The 17,695-nt window shown below is 44.6% G+C and overlaps 2 protein-coding genes across 5 annotated transcripts; one reads left to right on the top strand and one right to left on the bottom strand.

Annotated features, from left to right (window-relative positions):
* Nucleotides 1-2,957: 2,957 nt before the first annotated feature.
* On the top strand, nucleotides 2,958-11,103 carry TRIM68 (tripartite motif containing 68). 4 transcript variants are annotated; one of them, XM_036259895.1, is made up of 7 exons: nucleotides 2,958-3,009; nucleotides 5,582-6,064; nucleotides 7,321-7,416; nucleotides 8,506-8,763; nucleotides 9,130-9,152; nucleotides 9,525-9,625; nucleotides 9,825-10,398. In XM_036259895.1, exons 2-7 carry the CDS (start codon nucleotides 5,639-5,641, stop codon nucleotides 10,373-10,375), a joined length of 1,455 nt encoding a protein of 484 aa, XP_036115788.1. In that variant the 5' UTR covers nucleotides 2,958-3,009; nucleotides 5,582-5,638; the 3' UTR covers nucleotides 10,376-10,398. The 4 variants fall into 4 exon arrangements, with proteins under 4 accessions (XP_036115788.1, XP_036115789.1, XP_036115787.1 ...); XM_036259896.1 differs by having other exon boundaries at nucleotides 2,967-3,120; nucleotides 5,582-5,716; nucleotides 9,825-11,103; XM_036259894.1 differs by having other exon boundaries at nucleotides 2,967-3,120; nucleotides 9,825-11,103.
* Nucleotides 11,104-14,394: 3,291 nt separating this feature from the next.
* On the bottom strand, nucleotides 14,395-17,464 carry LOC118628552 (olfactory receptor 52I2-like). The gene is made up of 2 exons (XM_036259534.1): nucleotides 17,448-17,464; nucleotides 14,395-15,406 (listed from the first exon to the last, which is right to left on the bottom strand). Exon 2 carries the CDS (start codon nucleotides 15,370-15,372, stop codon nucleotides 14,395-14,397), a length of 978 nt encoding a protein of 325 aa, XP_036115427.1. The 5' UTR covers nucleotides 15,373-15,406; nucleotides 17,448-17,464.
* Between the last annotated feature and the right edge of the window lie 231 nt (nucleotides 17,465-17,695).

Below are 17,695 nucleotides of genomic sequence, written 5' to 3'. Positions count from 1 at the left end.
AGGAGCTGTTGGGGGACTGGGTGAAAGAGGTGAAGGGATTAAAAAGTACAAATTGGTAGTTACAAATTAGTCACAGGGATGTACAGTACAGCACAGGGAATATAGTCAATAATATTATAATAACTACATATAGTTCAAAGTGGGTGCTGGAAATATCTGAGGAAACACTTTGTAAAGTATATGATTGTATAACCATACCTGAAACCAATACAGAATAATATTGAAATTAAACCTTAATTGAAAACTTAAAAAATCACCAAGTCTTCTTTATTTTCCTCCTGAATATCTCATGAATTAGATTTTCCCCATCGCCTTTGCCTTTACTCCAGTTCAAGCCAAGATAACCTCTTGCCTAGATCATCAGAATAACTCATTCACTGGTCAGCCTCACTGAAGAATTTTCCTACCAATTCACTGTCCACACTGTGGCCAGTGTGATCTTCAAAACACAAATCAGTCCATCATATCTTCCCAGTGACATTAGAATGAAAAGTTGAAGTTCATACTTCCTAACCAAGCTCATAAGGCCTCCATGAATCATCTCAATGTACCTCTATATGTGGAATAAAAAAATAATACAATAAAATAAACAGTAAACAAACAAAAAACAGAAACAGACCCACAGACATAGACAACAAGCTGATGATTGCCAAAGGGGAGGGGGGAAGAGGGAAGCATCTATGTATAAGCAGAGAAGTGTGTTGGGATATATATCAGAAAATGTGTGAAGTAGAAATTTAAAAAGAGACAGTATACAAATTACAAAGAACCTAGGAAACCATATATTGTTTGGGATTGGATTCAGTATAAAACAAACCTAGAAGAGAATGAGTCAATTCTCTATATATGTTCAGCTATCTATTCAGGTCACTCTTCCAGAAATTAGTGTGGATTGCACATAGGCATAATAGTTCCTCTAGAGATTTCTTTTTTACAGTAGTTAAATAGATTAATTAATTAATTTTTAAAATATAAAAAATATAGTTCATTCCTAAGATTGTATGAAACTTAGTGAGGCTGTGGCTCATACTGGGGGTGGAGGAAAAGAAAACAATTGGGGGTCTCTCAGCAAGGCAGATTGTATGACATGCAATGTGGTCAGACCCTCGTCTCTTTCCACAAAGTAAGGCCCAGGGTTTCATACCAACCCCCTACCCTTTCTTAGCCCTGCTTCCTCAATGCCTGCACCTCCTACCCTGCCCCCAACCAGTTCTCAGTCTGGCTTCTCCTTTCTTGCCACTCCTCTTCCAGAGCACTGACAGATACCATTTGACAGTTAGCCACTCAACTTATCCTCGTCTGTCTTGATTTAGGCAGAGGCAGCCATGGAATATATCAAAGACAGGGCATCACCTGGACACACCTGTCTGCCTCCTACTGAAAACAAGGTACCCTGTGGGAGGCTGGAAAGGGGAGCTTCGGTGCCTGGGTGGTGGACTCATCTGTCTTCAAAAGATCTCTGTCCAGCCTCCATGAACACAAGCCTCCACCCCCAGAAACTCTAAGGTGCCTTTGCCAGGGCTTTTAGCAAACAGGTACTTTAGAGTTATGGTTATGGATAATTGCAAGTTACAAATGAAAAAGATCTTCCCATTAATCGTTTTAACTTCATAGGAGCTCCAGAGAAGTATTACCATCTTGATCCTGAGCTCCTTAGGAGTAGAGACGGTGTGACACAGCTGTAATCCCAGCATCCAGCATAAAGTGTTGAGAAAAGACGATGCTCAATAAGTTTAAAGTGGCTTGTTTCAATTAATCCACTCCCTATTCTGTCACAACAGCCATTTCTCCAGATCCAAATAAAAGAAAGGGTCCAGCTCAGACCTCAGTTACCTCTTCTCTTCTTTGGTTTGCTCATGGCCCCATTTGTTTCAGGAATTTTCTGGGCCTCACCCTTCAAAATTCCAACCATGTCCTGGGCCCTGACATTGGCCTAAGGACCCAAAGAGTTTAAATCCAAACAATGGAAATGAGCTTCAGTTGGAAGATTTCCTTGCTATTTTCCATGTGGGCAGGATGTGCCTTCAGTTGCTTGTTCAGTAAACACCTAAATATCAGGAGAAAAGATAAGGTACAGGGAGTCCAAAGAAAAATCCAATTCACTCCCTTTAAGTGACAGTATGTGTGTATACATGTCTGTGTCTGTGTGTTTGGGTGAGGGAGGGGTACCAGTTGTGTTTGTTTGTTTGTTTGTTTGTTTGTTTGTTTGTTTTTAGGGTGTGTGTTTTTTTTATTGACAATTTGTGACCAGGGATTCATTCCACTTTTACTCCACCAGTTCCCAGTATCTGCTCCTAACATTAAGGTGGGTTGTGGCAATAGTGATGAGGCATGCTCCTGCTGAAATATTCAGGATGGGGATTTTCTAACAAACCAGTACCTGCAGCCTGGAGCCAGGAGAGGTCGCTCCTCTTGTTGAAAACTGCAGAGCCCACAACCTCCAAGTGCGCAGCTCTGCGCTAAATTGGGTCACAGACCAGACATGCCTGATCTCACATGCTGGTGAGTTTCATATGGGAAACTAGCAAATGAACAGCATTAGGTGTAGTCACCGAAGGGAACAAGGTTCTTTCAGAAGAGCCACAGGTCGGCCAGAGCTGAAGCGTGACACGTCAGTAGTTCCTTGGAAAGAGCCAGCTGGGCCTCTGCTAACTGCCTGAGTGGCGTCATCCGGGACCCCACCCTTCGACGCGTCCTGGCACTGACTCCTGGGCCCTTTCACAGTCGGAACGGGCTCTGGGCTGGGGGAAAGGGCCAGAAAAGCCCAAATAGCAGAGCAAAAACACTGGCCTGCCGATAGGTGTGTAGAGACCCCGTTCCCTCCTCCGATTGGCTAGAGTTGTCCTAACCCCTGTCTGTGATTGGCTGTTCTCACAAAAATGCCGCCGGGCGGATTCCAGCGCCGGCCCTGGTCGCCGTTCATTGGCTTCGGCCCTGTGGGCGGGGCCTGGGTGCCCAGCGGGAGGCCGAGGAGCAGGCGACTGCCGGACCTTCCTCTCCCGGCCGGCGGTAGGTGCCCTGGCCCAGCCGCTCCCGAGGTTGCGGACCCTTGGCCGTGGGAACCTGGCATCTCCACTTCCGGCTTTCGCCGCGGGGCGCTAGTCCGAGCCCAGGAAGGAGGTGGGTAGGCCGCCGTGCTTTTTCTAAAGTCAAAAGTCCTGCAGGGTCACCTCACGCTGCCCCCGACCCGCCCGCCGCCCCGGGGCCAGGAGGTTAACACCCACCCGGCTCCCGGACCGGGAGCTCACCGCCTGTGCCGCTCCCCACCCTGCTGCCTCCTCGCGAGTTTTTTCCAATCTGCGCCCCTCTCTTCAAAGGTCTTTCCGGAACTGGTTCCACTTTCTGCCAGAGGAAATTTCGAAGCAATTAAATGTTTAATAAAGTTTTTTCGAAGTTATTTGTGTGCAATAAAAAAAGAAAACAATGAAGCAAGTTTTATATCTAAGAGTAATAGCTACCCGCCTCTAACTCCTTTTTGCGGAGGCCACCGCTTGTAACTTTTTCATGTTCAAATCTTGTTATAATCCTACTAAATCTAAATAATATGCTCACACCGCATTTCTGGATTTATCATTTTGATATTTCTTTACCTCTCGTCCTTACTCCCACCAATTCTCGATTTCTACTTTTTGTTCTTTTGGTGATCTTTGGAGCTGTCAATCATAGATCTCAACCTGGATTGTGTCAGCTTTAGGCGGTAGCTCTTGATGCAGCTCTGAGATGAGGATGCTGACACTTCCACTTCCGGCCTACGATCAGCTGGATCTCAGCCCTTACATTTACTCCTCATATATTCAACAAATATTGGAGGCCCTGTTTCTTGGCCTTGGGGATGCAGTTAGTGAACAAAATTGAGGATGTCACTATCCTCATGAAACTTCTAGTGTGGAAGTAAGGCAATAAACACATACCTATCAGGTGATGGCGGTGTTAGGAGCAGGATGCTGGAGAAGTCATTTCAAGCCGAGAGAACAGCAGGAACCCAAGTGGGGGTAGAATGAATAGAAATGGGGTCTGCACAGAGGTGTGGAAGTTTCTCTCTTTGCTTGATGGGGCACAGGTGCTGTTTCAAAGATGAAGAACAAGAGCACCCTATAGGACTGAGTGCTGAGGAACCAGGATAGGCTCTTCAGTGGCTCAGTGATTTCATAAAACTAGGTTTTAGGATACTGGATCTGACAATTTGGTAGTAGTGGGAACCACGAAAAGCAGGAGGCAGGGAGGCCAGTGAGAAGGAGGACCTCCTGCTAGCCTTTAACAGACAGTCCTGCAAAATCTACTTACTGCTCTGTTTCCTCCAGGAGGACTTACTGGACTACCCAAAACCACAGTGAGTTCTCCCTCTCTGTCTCTTGAATTTTTATTATACCTTGTAGCTGGAGGTTAGTAATTTGCCCAAGATAGAACGGTGGGGCCCAGGACCAGGCATCTGTAAGATGAGAACAGGAGAATAATGGTTTCTACTTAGGGTTGTAAAATAAACTGAGCTGATCCATGTAAAATGCTCAGGATAGTGTCTGGCATGTGGTGCAAGTACTCAAGGTGTGCTTGCTATTATATGATCTCAATTATCTAACAGATTAGAAAAGCATTTTGAGTTTAGGAGCTGTTTCCTATGTCTAGCTGATTTATTTGTTTGAAAAATATTTACTCAGTAATAACTGCGTTTTAAGCACTGTTTAGGTGCTGGGGATGCAGCAGTAACGAAGACCAACATAGCTCTTCCCTTTAGAGACTCTAGCTACTAACACAGACTTGCAAAGTGAACAGGTGAATATTGCCAACTCTGCCAAGAGCCTTCCATTGACCATGTAAGTTCCGGACCCAAACGTGGTCATCCTGGCTAAAATCTCAGGTTTCTTGTTGGGGTAGTGACTTCATCATATAGGTTTGGTTAACATCAGATGACCTTTGTTTTTATCTGCCAAGTGGTGGTGTTTCATCTCTGCTGCTAACATATCACTGAAGGCTGAGGAGGGTGTCAGCATCTCCATGAATGCTGGTGCTGGAGAAGGGTGCAGGGGTTTACAGGGTTTGGGAGAGGACTGCTTGTTCTCTTGTTCTTTACACTGGACTGTGCAACACAAGAAAACCAAATGAGCATATAGGCAGTGGGTTTCTGTCATGTAACCTTTTACCCCTTGAAGTATATAAGTATACATATAAACATACCAGAGAATGAGACTAAGGGTACTTCTGGCCTTATTTTAGATACTGAAACACCCCATTTTATGTGACCTTATCTAAGTTCAAGAGGAATAATACTGATTTGGAGAGCATGACTGAGGTGGAGTGGGAATGGTCAGGTGAGCAAGTCCAGGGGAGGGTCAGAGATGACCAAATGAATAAAAACTGAGAACTCCCAAAACACTTGCTCCAGCATCCCCGGATGTCCCTCTGTGGTATGACCCAACCAGAACTTCAGTTGGGAAGGCCAGTGCTTATTGAACAGAGTCAATAATGGGTCAAGGAAGGATTAAAAGGGGGAACTTGGTTTTTTCACCCATTAATTATCCTTTTTACTTATACCTTCACTCCGGTTGCCTTTTCCTCATACTTGTTTTTATTTTCTTCTCCTCAGCCTTCACTACCTCTGCCTGGTTTTGTTCGTGTTCCAAGGAGGGTGTGAAAGGGAGCCATGGATCCTGCAGCATTGGTGGAAGCCGTTGTGGAAGAACTGGCCTGTCCCATCTGCATGACCTACCTGAGGGAGCCTGTGAGCATTGACTGTGGCCATAGCTTCTGCCACAGCTGTCTTTCCGGACTCTGGGAGGTCCCAAGGGAATCCCAGAACTGGGGTTACACATGTCCCCTCTGCCGGACTCCTGTCCAGCCAGGGAACCTGAGGCCTAATTGGCAGCTGGCCAATGTGGTAGAAAAAATTCGTTTACTAGACCTGCACCCAGGAATGATGCTTAAGGGTAATGTGTGTGAGCTCCACAGAGAACAGCTAAAGATGTTCTGCAAAGAGGATGGCCTGATGACATGTGAGGCTTGCAGCCGGTCCCCTGAACATGAGGCCCACAGTGTCATGCCCATGGAGGATGTCGCCTGGGAATATAAGGTGGGAGACAGAGGATAGCCACCCCAGTTTCTCCCTTGCCCCTCACTTGACTGTCTCTAAATTAAGAACTTGACCAGAGGCCCCAGAGATAAAATGAGAACTGATTTATTTGGGCCTCATGCCCACAGAGCCTTGAGACCAGACACAGTGAGCCACATCTCTCCTTGCGTCTGACCTCCTTTGACTTCCTTCCCTCCCATTCGCACACCCCATCCCTGATCCCAAAATGGGACACCCCTGCTACTTCTTTTGGATAGCTTCCCTCATCAGCTTCCAGCTTATACTTTCCACAGTTGTCCATGCTGACATATCTTTACCAGAATCCTTATCCCAATGTCTCTGGGATCCAGTGATCCAATACTGGCCTTAATTCTCTTTTTGGAAGTTGAGATTAGAACGTAAGAGTGTAAGACAAATCCCCAGAATTAGCTTTTTTTTTTATGTGAGAAGAATTTCTAAATAATTAAAAGTATTTACTTACTCATTTTGTTTTGAAAGTATTAGAATAGGGAGGCAGTATCATATAGGCATAGGAGTTACACAGCAGTGTTAAATCCCAGCCCAGTCACTTATGAGCTGAATAGCTTTGAGTGTGTCTCTCTCTAAGCCTCAGTTTTCTTATCTGTACAGTGGGATTAATACCAGTTTCAAGGGATTGTGAATATTGAATGTATATTTAGTACGTAAGCCTATATGAGGCACTTGGTAACTCTTTAACAAAATGGTTAATATCATCAGAATACTTTATGCTTTCCACTAGTAATCTCTTGCATTAGCATTCTAGGATAGTGTTTCTTACCTTTAATGAGCATTTGAACTGCTCAAAATTCTTGCTATAATTCAGATTCTAATTCAGGAGGTCAGGGGTGGGACTCAAGACTGCATTTCTAGGTGGTGCTGGTGTTTCAGATCTACTTGGACCACACTTTGAATACAAAGGTCCTAGGAGGCCATAGGATAACGTGGCAGATTAGGATAAAAAGGGGCATGGATAGAAAGTCCAAGGTCATCTTCTGGCAAACTTGCAAAAAGACCTTTACTTCTGCTCTACAGAAATAGAGACTGGGAGTCGAAGTGATTCTTAGATCAAGAGTAACTTTGGATGTCATGCGGGCAGTAATCCACTCCCTCTTTGGCATCCCTTTGCTCCCAGCATTCATTCTGGCTCATCACCTCAGGGACTCCCCATTACCTACCAGTGCTAGGAGTCCTCATTATCAACCCAGCTTCCCTCATGAGGTTTCTATCTCTTTCAGTGGAAACTCCATGAGGCTCTGGAACATCTGAGGAAAGAGCAAGAAGAGGCCTGGAAGCTGGAAGTTGGTGAGAGGAAACGAACGGCCACCTGGAAGGCAGGTTGCCACCCAAGGAAGGAGGTTGGGAGGTCCCAGTGCTGTCCTGGAGCTGGCCCTTGGTAGCTTCCTCATCTCTGTGAAGTAGAATGTGGGGCTTGAAGTCAGAGAGCCAGGGAACCTCATACCAGCTTTAAGCTTAGGCTGGCCATGTACTTCTCATTTCAGTTTCTTGATTGTGATGTAGGGATAACCTCCGGCCTGATGTCCTCATATATCCTCATACACACCTCACATGTGTTAGCTCATGGTGGTATAACTTGTATAATGCTTAGTAAAACATAGTTTCTGTTTTACTTTCCCCAGTTAGAGTATATTTACTAAAAGTTGAATTATTAAAATACTGGAAATCACCTCTGAAATTAGTTTGGCCTTAGCTACCAGACTATCAGAAATTTTGATCAACAGAAAGTAACATTGAACCAGTCAAAAACAACATATTGAGCCCAGGCCAGTGTGGCTAAGTGGTTAGAGCATCAGCCCACCTAACAAAGGGTCTCTGGTTCAATTCCCAGTCAAGGACAAGTACCTGGGTTGCAGGTTCGATCCCCAGCCCTAGCCTGGGTGCGTGCAGGAGGCAACCAATTAACGTGTCTCCCTCTCGCATTGATGTTTCTCTCTTCTCTCTCTCCCCTATCCTCCTTCCTTCCACTCTCTCTAAAAATCAATGGAGAAAATATCCTCAGTGAGGATTAACAAAAATAAAAACATACTGAACTGATATAACACCAGTAAAAAGCAAAAGCATCTACCAATGTAATTGTTGCACTACCTTAGAGGCGTAAGTGTAGTGCTCTGGGCATTGTAGAATATGATATTCTGAAAATAGGAAATAGTTAAAGCATATAGTACCAACATAATATCCTGGGCCCTACTGAACTCGATAAGCATAAGTAATAAGGCCCCAGAAGCACATGCAGAATTATGTGGAAACAGAAAGGTGGGGAAACAGTAGCCTTTATCTTGACCTCTGCAGTGCCTGGCACATTGTTGGTACCAAAATATTTCTGTGTGTGTGTGTGCGCACACGCTCAGTGTCCTCAGTCCCTTACACAAACAATATCAGGGCTTCTGATCTTGGCTGTGCAGATACAGGTGGAAACCCGGAAGAAGAGTATCATGTGGGAGTTTGAGAAGTATCAGCAATTACTAAAGAACCAGCCACCAGATCGGCAGCTGGAGGTGGAGGCAGCCACTGCTCTCACCAGCCTGGAGCAGGAGGAGAGGGAGACCAGACAGAAACTGGAGATGAATCACGATGTGCTTATCCAGCAGAGCCTGGTCCTGTGCAGGCTGATTGCAGAGCTGGAGGAGAGGTCTCAGAGGCCCATCCGCTGGATGCTGCAGGTAAGTGGATCCTGTATCCATCCTCCTACCCTCATCTCTGCTAGTGCCCGCTCTCCTCCTACCTGGTTGGTTGGATGACCTGGCCCTTTGTAGGCACATAGGTGGGGTGGTGCTCAGGCAGCTCTGGCATCATACCAGTCCTTCCCCTTTGGCCAGAGAGTTGAGATGGAGCCTGGAGTTGGCCAGTCCAGCTCAGCCTGCCCTGCTCCCCTCCCATAGGCTTCTCCCCTCTACCTCTGCACACCTTCTCTCTAGCCTTGCTCTGCACCTCCCTTACCCTTAGAGAAACCCAGAGCTCAGTGTCTGTCTGGTCCCTCCCTCCAGGGAACAGTGTGTACTCATGTGCTGCTCTTTTTCTCCTTTTAGGGTATTCAGGAGGCCTTAAACAGGTATGTTCCCATCCTTGGAGCCCCTAGGCAGACCCAGGAGGGATAGTGGGACCTGACCAGAAGTAGGGAAGGAACAGGGACCCAGTGCCATAGAAAAGCAGGGGTTCCTCCATATCTTCTCCCTCTTTCCTTGTACTGGCCCCACCCCATGTCAGGTGCACACGGAACCCTTCTCACAGCACCGGAAGGTGAATGTTCTCTCTGTGCCACAAACCATTCATCTCAGTGGAATAGGCATCACATCTCTGCTTTGCCTGGTGGTGCTGGGGAGGGGCACCACCCTGCCAAGCCCCTCTTTCTTGTACTAAGTGAAGGTCCACGTGGCAGAGCTAAGACTTCTTCTTGCCCCAAGGCTTACCCCTCCTCTACTAGGAGCAAGTGTTGGAGCCTTCAGCGGCCAGAACCAGTCTCCCTGGAGCTGAAGACCGATTGCCGTGTGCCGGGCCTACGAGAGATCCTGAAGACGTATGCAGGTAATGAATACTGGAGAGGTTGTGATGGGTAGTGGGAAGGACCCTCCTGGAGAAATGAAACAGTTCAGTGCCCTCTGGATGCCCCAGCTACCCCACTCCCACCTGTCACTGAGAAATCCATGGCTATATTTATCAGGGAGGCCTCGTCCATACCCCCTCACTCTGTTCCAGTGTTGCCAACCAGGACCTTTTTCCCTAGCTGATGTGCGCCTTGATCCAGACACTGCTTATTCCCGCCTCATCGTGTCAGAGGACAGAAAGTGCGTGCGCTATGGAGACACCAACCAGAAACTGCCTGACAATCCAGAGAGATTCTACCGCTATAATATCGTCCTGGGCAGCCAGTGCATCTCCTCAGGCCGGCACTACTGGGAGGTGGAGGTGGGAAACAGGTCTGAATGGGGCCTGGGGGTGTGTAAGGAAGATGTTGACCGGAAGGAGGTGGTCTATTTAGCCCCCCACTATGGATTCTGGGTAATAAGGCTGAGGAAGGGCAATGAGTACCGGGCAGGTACTGATGAATACCCCCTCCTGTCCTTGCCAGTCCCTCCTCAACGGGTGGGCATCTTCCTGGATTATGAAGCCCAGGATATCTCTTTCTACAATGTGACTGACAATGGCTCCCACATTTTCACTTTCCCCCACTATCCCTTTCCTGGGCGCCTCCTGCCCTATTTTAGTCCTTGCTACAGCATTGGTGCCAACAACACCGCTCCTTTGGCCATCTGCTCCCTGGAGGAGGAGGACTAGGAGACCCACCATCCCATCCAGAGGCCTCGTAATGTCATCTGGGCCACAGGGCCCTTGCAGAGCCCTGCCCCTGACAAGGGTCCCCTTCCACTGAGTTGAGCCTGGAATCGTAATTCCTCTGCTGCTCCTGGGCCAGAGCCTCTCACTAAACCGCTCGTGAAGGAGGTGAGGCTAAACCAAAGGAGCATTGTCCCCTGTGAAGGACGCCTGACAGGGCTGATGGTGTAGATCAGAGTGGCTCTAACAAGGAGGCCTGGTCCTTTCTGTAGTTCGGCCCTCTTTTTCAGTCCCTGTTGGTGTCATAATTAAGTCACCGAGAATGATAAAGTAGATCTGACCTCTGGAAATCTGTTGGATAGGGTTTACCAACAAGCCAGAAGGACACTCTCCTATCTGGAGCTAGGGGCTGTGCTGAAGCCAACTGGAGGAGGCCTCTCCTGAGGTTTCCTGTGAATGAGCAAATGCTTGACCCCAGCTCTCTGATCTCCAGACTAGAGCATGCCTTGCAGGTTGGCCAGATCACTCTAAGGGTCATCTTCATCTCAGCACAAGCTGGCACACCACTGTCTCAGACCCTAAGGAGACCTGTGCCCTGGTCCTGACCTCTGAGTGGCAGGATCGGAAAACCTGTCTTCTTTCTATCTTCACTTTGTGGATAAGAAAACTGAAATGGCCTTAACAGAGCAAAGTATTTCTCACAATGCTGTTGAAGTATTTCTCACATTCAAATGAAATAAGATTGACAGATTCACTTCTCAGGTGACGTGTCTGCATGTCATTCATTACATTTGGGTCTGAAACTTCCCACTCAAGTGAAAGATTTTCATCCTCCGTGGAAAAATGGGTGGAGTGGGTGCATACTCTCCTACCTCACAGGGTTGTGAGGATCTCAGATCCATCCCATACTTTGGTTCCTTTCTCAGGGACAGAGGAAGGCAAGCCATGGGTATTGCCTGTCTTACCCTCTCAGCCAGTATCTTGTTTACAGCAGGGCCTTTGTGCCTCTGGGCTCTCCTGGCAGTCTGGAGACAGAATGCGGCCATGCCAGGGGCAAACTCAGAGGCAGGTAGGCCACAGTAATATATTGTGCGTTTATTGTACATGTTTGTCTTCTTTGGATTAGAATTGGGACTGTGACCGCAAGAGAGAGAATGAAGATAATAATTTTAGAAAGAAAACAAAAGCCCAGGAAGGAAGGCTCACTCACCCACAAGCTAGTTGGGCTAGTGTGGATCTTTTTATATCACCAAGGGAACCTGCGTGGTTCTGGTAGCACATAACTCTCCCTGCCTTTGTCTTCTCTAAATCCGTGACAGGAGAGATGGGGAAAGAAAGTGTGGGGGAAAGACTAGGACTAGGCACAAAACGCCAGCTTTGGAACCATGTATTGTAAAGAAGGGGAAATTAAGACTGCATCTGTGCTATTGATTGCTGTGAGCAAGCCTTAAGAGAATGATGTGGGAATGATTGTGTCTGGAAACAACTTCAAGACTACCATATGAGAGTTAATGGCTTTGCCTATTGTGAGAGGCTACAATATGTACATCACATATCGTCACCTTGACTGTAGGACACAACCTCTGATGTAGTTTAGACGTGAAGGTGTGACTGTTGGGGTAGGATGGAGCAGCAAAGAAGATGCTAGGTGATGTATGGACAGAAGCAAAGTAATCACTGTAGTAAATAATAGCAAAAGTTGTCTTTTTATTTTAATTGGTAGTTAACATATGAAGGAGGTAAAACAGGCCAAAATGAAGAAATAAACTCCTTCTACCCACCATTCCTCCAAGTCACTTCTTAAGCATTAGCAGTAGAAGGGGAATGGGCTAGTAAGTCACAGACCTGGTCTTGGCAAAGGGCTGAGCGGACCTACAGTAGAGGAACTATGTGTCTTTGGGTGGGTGGCTGGGGCACTCACAAAGTTCCAGAGGGGAAGAGGCAGGTAGACAAGCAGCCTCTTGTGGAGGGTGGAGTGCCTGGGGGAATTGTTTACAGACTTGAGAAATAGATCTGCAGGAAGCACTTCCCATTATATGTTCATACATACTTAGCAGAAGAGGCTAGGGACAAATTGATCGCCTTCTTTTACTATGGTTTTATTAGGACAATCCTTAGAAGGTTAAGAGAAAAGAAGAAGATGATAAATTCATTCAAACCTTGAATGAATTAAGGAGTGGAATAGCTTCATTTGTAATATACTATTTTGAGGCTTTGGTTTTTTGTTTTGTTTTGTTTTTTCTACTTATAAGCTGATTTGGGAGCTATGATTGCTTGTTAGGAGAATACAAGGTTAAATTATGTCACATTGTTTATTTCATATTTTCTGATTTTTAAGACCAGGCATGAAGATTGAAGTTGTTAAGTATATGAAAATCCTTTTCTTTAGGGTACTTAGGTACACTTGTCTTCTAAGAGCCCCATGAAGGCAAGACCATATTTGTCTGGCTCACCATTGTACTCCCAGTCTAGCACTGTGTGTGTCTATGTGTTGATAAGTAAGTGAGGGAACTTTTGATCGTATTCCTAGAATCAAAACAAAAATAAGTTCTCACCTCAAAGGGGCGTGAAAGACTAAATGATACATACTTATAAACCTGTTCCAAAACTAACTTGATAGGTAGTTAAAAGGGGAAGAGACAGGTAGCCGTGTGGAGGGTAGAGTGCCCGCACATTCCCTGAAGTCACTACCATGGCACCTCCAACTTGATGTGATTGTTCACCACAAGGCAGGTGTCAGGAGTGAGCATTGCCTACTTTTGTTTTACTGGCAGAGAAACCAAGGAGTGCAGTGCCTGGACCTTGAGGGGAAAGGCTACTAAAAGGGTGAAATGCTTGAGTGCTGCAAGAGGAAGAGAGAGGCCAATCCTTGGGCTAACCCACAGGAAATTCAGTCTACTTGTTTTTCAAGCAGGATTGGTTGTAATGTCTTAAAAGCAAACATAGTGTCGACTGTGGGTTAGGGGCTAGTTAATGAGCACAAATTGCTTCATGTGATGGCGCAGGGGTTGTGTTTGAATGTAATGGGGAAAGCACAGGATTTTCTGTTTGGCAGTGGCCATGAAGGGAACCAGTCCCCTTTGGAAAGTATACAGTTAGTTCAATGAATATTTGAGTACCAAGTAGTTTCAGGGACTACTTACATGAATGAAACAAAACTGGTGGGACAGGCTTCTGGTAGAAATACTGTGAAGAACTGTTTGGTTTGGGTGCAAGCTGGACTGTGCCTTTGTTGCTTTCCATCAGATGTAGTCAATTCTTTAATTTGCTTATGAAGAAAGAATATTGTGACTTTTAATATAGAAATCTTATCAGATATGTCTAACCACCTCATCTTGATTTGTTTTTGTTTATGGGGCTGCAATAGGAGGAGAATTTCTATTTACTACCCTGGGAGTTCAGTGCATTATCAGATTTTTAGAGACTGATTTCTGCTCCATTGGTATTCAGAAACAGAATATATTCTAATAAATAAGTCCAATGTTAGCAAAAGGTATGGATGCAGCAGATCTGTTTGGAAGAATTATCACATGAATGATAATTACAGGACTGCAGTTCTAATAGTACCTAAAACTACCTCTTAAATTATGGAATCAAAATCTGTTGGGTAGCCCTGGCCAGCTAGCCCAGTTGGGTAGAGTGTCATCCGATACACCAAGGTTGTGGGTTCAATCCCCAGTCGACACATACAAGATACAAGAAACAACCAATGAATGCATAAATAAGTGGAACAACAAAATGATGTTTCTCTCTAAAATCAGTCAATAAAATTTTTTTTAAAAAGAGATCTATTGGGTATATTTTTAAGTACATACAACATGTTGATCTTATATGCTTTCCTTATTTTATTATTTTATTTTCAATGCCCTCTATAAATTACCAGTTTCTTCCATCAGTAGAAAGGAGATATTAAGATTCAGATACAATAACTTGTTATCAACACTATTAAGAAATACCTTTTTTAAGATTTTCAAAGGTACCAGAGTCAAATATATGTATCTCTTACATATGACATACATTTTTTAAACATACTGATTCTTAAAGTGATCAAAGAGACAGTGCATCAGCAAGCTCCATATTCGCTCCCGTATTTGTTTGGCCCTCAGACCATAGATAATGGGGTTTAAAGCAGGTGGGATGACCAGATATAAGTCAGCTAGCAGCACTTGGGTGTGCAAAGGCACTATGTCCTGCCCTAGCCAGGCCACATAGATGGATGCCATCCCAGGTAGGTAGTACAGAGCCATAACCACCACATGGGAGCCACATGTGCTTAATGCTTTCAACTGAGCATTTTTTGAGGAGAGACTGAAGACTGCCCGGAGAATCAGGCTATAAGAAGCAACAATGAAGACCACATCAGAGCCCACAATAATGGAAGAACCAATCAGACTATAGAGACTACTGGGCATGGAGTCTGAGCAGGCCAACTTGGCCACAGCTATGTGCTCACAGTAGGAATGGAGAACCATATTGGAGCCACAGAAAGGAAGATGACTCACCATCCAACTTAATGGAGTCATGAATATGACAGCTCTGATGGTGATGGTCACACTCATTCCCAGCATCACTTGAGGTGTGAGAATCCTCTTGTAATGTAGGGGCTTACAGATGGCTATGTAGCGGTCGAAAGCCATGACCAGCAGCAGCCCTGTCTCCATAGCTGTGGCTACATGGACAAAATACATCTGAGTAAAACAGGCATTGAAGTTGATGGAGCTGCCTCCTGAGGAGAAGATGCTCACCATCTTGGGCACTACAGAGGATGCCATAGCAATGTCCACAGCAGCCAGAACACACAGGAAGCAGAACATGGGCTCTTGTAGAGTGGAATCCATCCAGATTACAGTCACTATGAGGGTGTTTCCTAACAGGGCTATGATATACATGGCACCCAGTGAGATAGCCAGCCAAAGATGTGAAGACTGCAAACCTGGGATACCCACAAGGAAGAAGATGGCAGGGGTTTCCATTGTGTGGTTGTAGGGTGGTCCCAGCATCACAGGTGAGACTGTTTTCCTGTCAATACATAAAATTATGTAAGAAAGGGATGCAATCCTGTGAGACTTATTCCCAGCTGTAGTGTTAGGAGAGCCTGGTGGTATTTTCAGCTCAGGACCAGAAAACTGACATCAAAGTTATCCTGCTCCACCTTCCATCCTCATTATTCTTTGCCTCATTATTTATTGTTCAGAGATCAGCTTATGAGTTACTTCCTTTGGAAGTCTCGACTCTACCTCCTCCCCCATCCCATGTTGAAGCTAAATTAGTTACCTTCTGAGTTTTCATGAAATCTCCCACGCTGACCTCTGAGGGACCTAAACTGACAATTCCAATACTCTACCTATGACTTTATTGTATTCAATCATGTGTGTCTTGGTTATGGACTTATACCTTGTACCAAGTTTGTGACACATAGCTGTGGTGCACAAGTCCATTAAAAGAAGATATATGTGCTCATTATAGCAAACAGTTGAATGAATGAATGATCAGAGGAAAGAGTTTTTCTTCTATCTTTGTGTGTTCATTTCCTAATATTCAGTATTCATTGAATGAAACAATGAACTTCCTGACATTGAATATGTCATATTTTGTATCCCCAGGCTAGTGCTAGACAAAATATGAATGAAGCATCCTTCTGGTTGAAGAGATGAATTAGCAGATTCACAAAAATAGGTCATTAGAGAACAACATTATAATTTTTCATAGGAGATAGTAAACTATCTGAAACTATTTATAATCCCTACCTTTTCTTTAATTCAGCCTGGATTTCATTATCACACTAGGTTCAATTAATAGATTAAATAGCTGCAAATAAAAAATTTTGGCTCCTTTATAGATAAACCTTCCCAATAGGTGTTTATGATTCTTCAATGTAGATAACTCTTCATGATAAGCTACAAAGACATTCCAAACATCAGTGAAGCTTTATCATTTAGAATTCGGGGGATATGATTGCAAACCCTGGTCTTTATTGAACCAGACAAACCACCACCAACAACAACAAACCCTAAATGCAAGAAATACCTTATCAGGGAACAGACTGAATGAAGTAGTAAGCTCTGCTTTGTGGTCAGATTAAAGAGACCTTGCTGTGTATAGTCACTGGGTGGGACATCTTCAGTGAAAGATCACGAGAAGACAAGAAGGGAAAGCTTTTTGATACAGAATCGAAGTGAAGAGCTAACAGGTTATCAGAAATAATTCAGGTTATTCTTAAGACTGCCATGTGTTTTCTGAAAGCCACAGACCCAAAGTTGTGCATCACTGCTTAAAGAGCTGAAGAAGAAGCTGAGGAACTAGCCTCTGACCCAGGATCTCCCTCTCCTGGCTGGCTGCCCTGTACAAACCTACCTTTCTTCTGAGGGCAGTCTCACCTGTGCACGCACCAGCCCTTCTTGCTCCACCCTGGCAACTTCTAGCTGGTCATATTTTTTATTCCCTTGAGGGTTTTATTTTTCTCATTTCTCTTCTTAATTAGTACTGCTAGGAGTTTATATATCTTATTAGTCTATTTAAATGACAGGACATTTGATTTGGTGGTTATCTTGTTTTTGTTTTTTGTTTTTCTTAATTCACTCTTCAATCTATTGCTACTGAAAATTTTCTTGCCAAGATCAACGATGATCTCCATTGGTGACCTGCTGCCAATCTAGTTATTTCTTTTCATTTTTTTTATTTTACCTGACCTATCCAAAACACTTACCATAATTGTCTACTCCTTCATTTTTTTTTTGGCTTTTTGATTGAAGTATAGCACATACTGTGAAATGTACAAATCTCAGGTATACAGCTTGATAATGTTTTATAAAGTGAACACATGAATACACCCACATGGCCACTACCCAGATCAAAATATAGACACAGTCGCTTCCTGGTTGTTAAGATGGTCTTCAGAAAGCTCTGGTCAAGAGCTCTCTTAAGGTATTTCCAGCCCAGAAGGGGCTTCTGCCTTCAACCCTGCCGTGACATTCACATAAAGATCTGGAAGGCCAATCACTAAAAAAAAGTTTAGACACATCACTTAACTCCAAGAAATAAATCATATGATGTGTTAGGATTTTTCATTCCTATTTAATGGATTAAAAATATACAATCCAAATTAAAATTGTTTAACAGTAAAGGCAGTAATACATAACTCATTTGATAGGGCTTTGTGTTTATGATAACCCTATGCCTCCCCTCTACAACCAAATAAAGATGCTCCCAATCTGCCCTACTGTTCTGTTTCTTTCCTTATAACTCATTCGGCCTATGAAAACTGTCTCCCCTTACACTGTGGTTGAACTTACCCCTTTCTCTCTCAGCTTTGAACCAAAGCAG

This window comes from Molossus molossus, unplaced genomic scaffold (genome assembly GCF_014108415.1).
Source record: "Molossus molossus isolate mMolMol1 unplaced genomic scaffold, mMolMol1.p scaffold_m16_p_13, whole genome shotgun sequence".
NCBI lineage: Eukaryota > Metazoa > Chordata > Mammalia > Chiroptera > Molossidae > Molossus > Molossus molossus.
This window is presented reverse-complemented; position numbering and strand designations above follow the sequence as displayed.

Coding starts and splice junctions, on each gene's coding strand:
- LOC118628552 (XM_036259534.1), bottom strand. CDS start 15,372: ATGCTGGGACCACCCTACAACCACACAATGGAAACCCCTGCCATCTTC.
- TRIM68 (XM_036259894.1), top strand. CDS start 5,639: ATGGATCCTGCAGCATTGGTGGAAGCCGTTGTGGAAGAACTGGCCTGT. Junction 6,065..7,320: donor ATGTCGCCTGGGAATATAAG/GTGGGAGACAGA, acceptor TATCTCTTTCAG/TGGAAACTCCATGAGGCTCT. Junction 9,153..9,524: donor ATTCAGGAGGCCTTAAACAG/GTATGTTCCCAT, acceptor CTCCTCTACTAG/GAGCAAGTGTTGGAGCCTTC.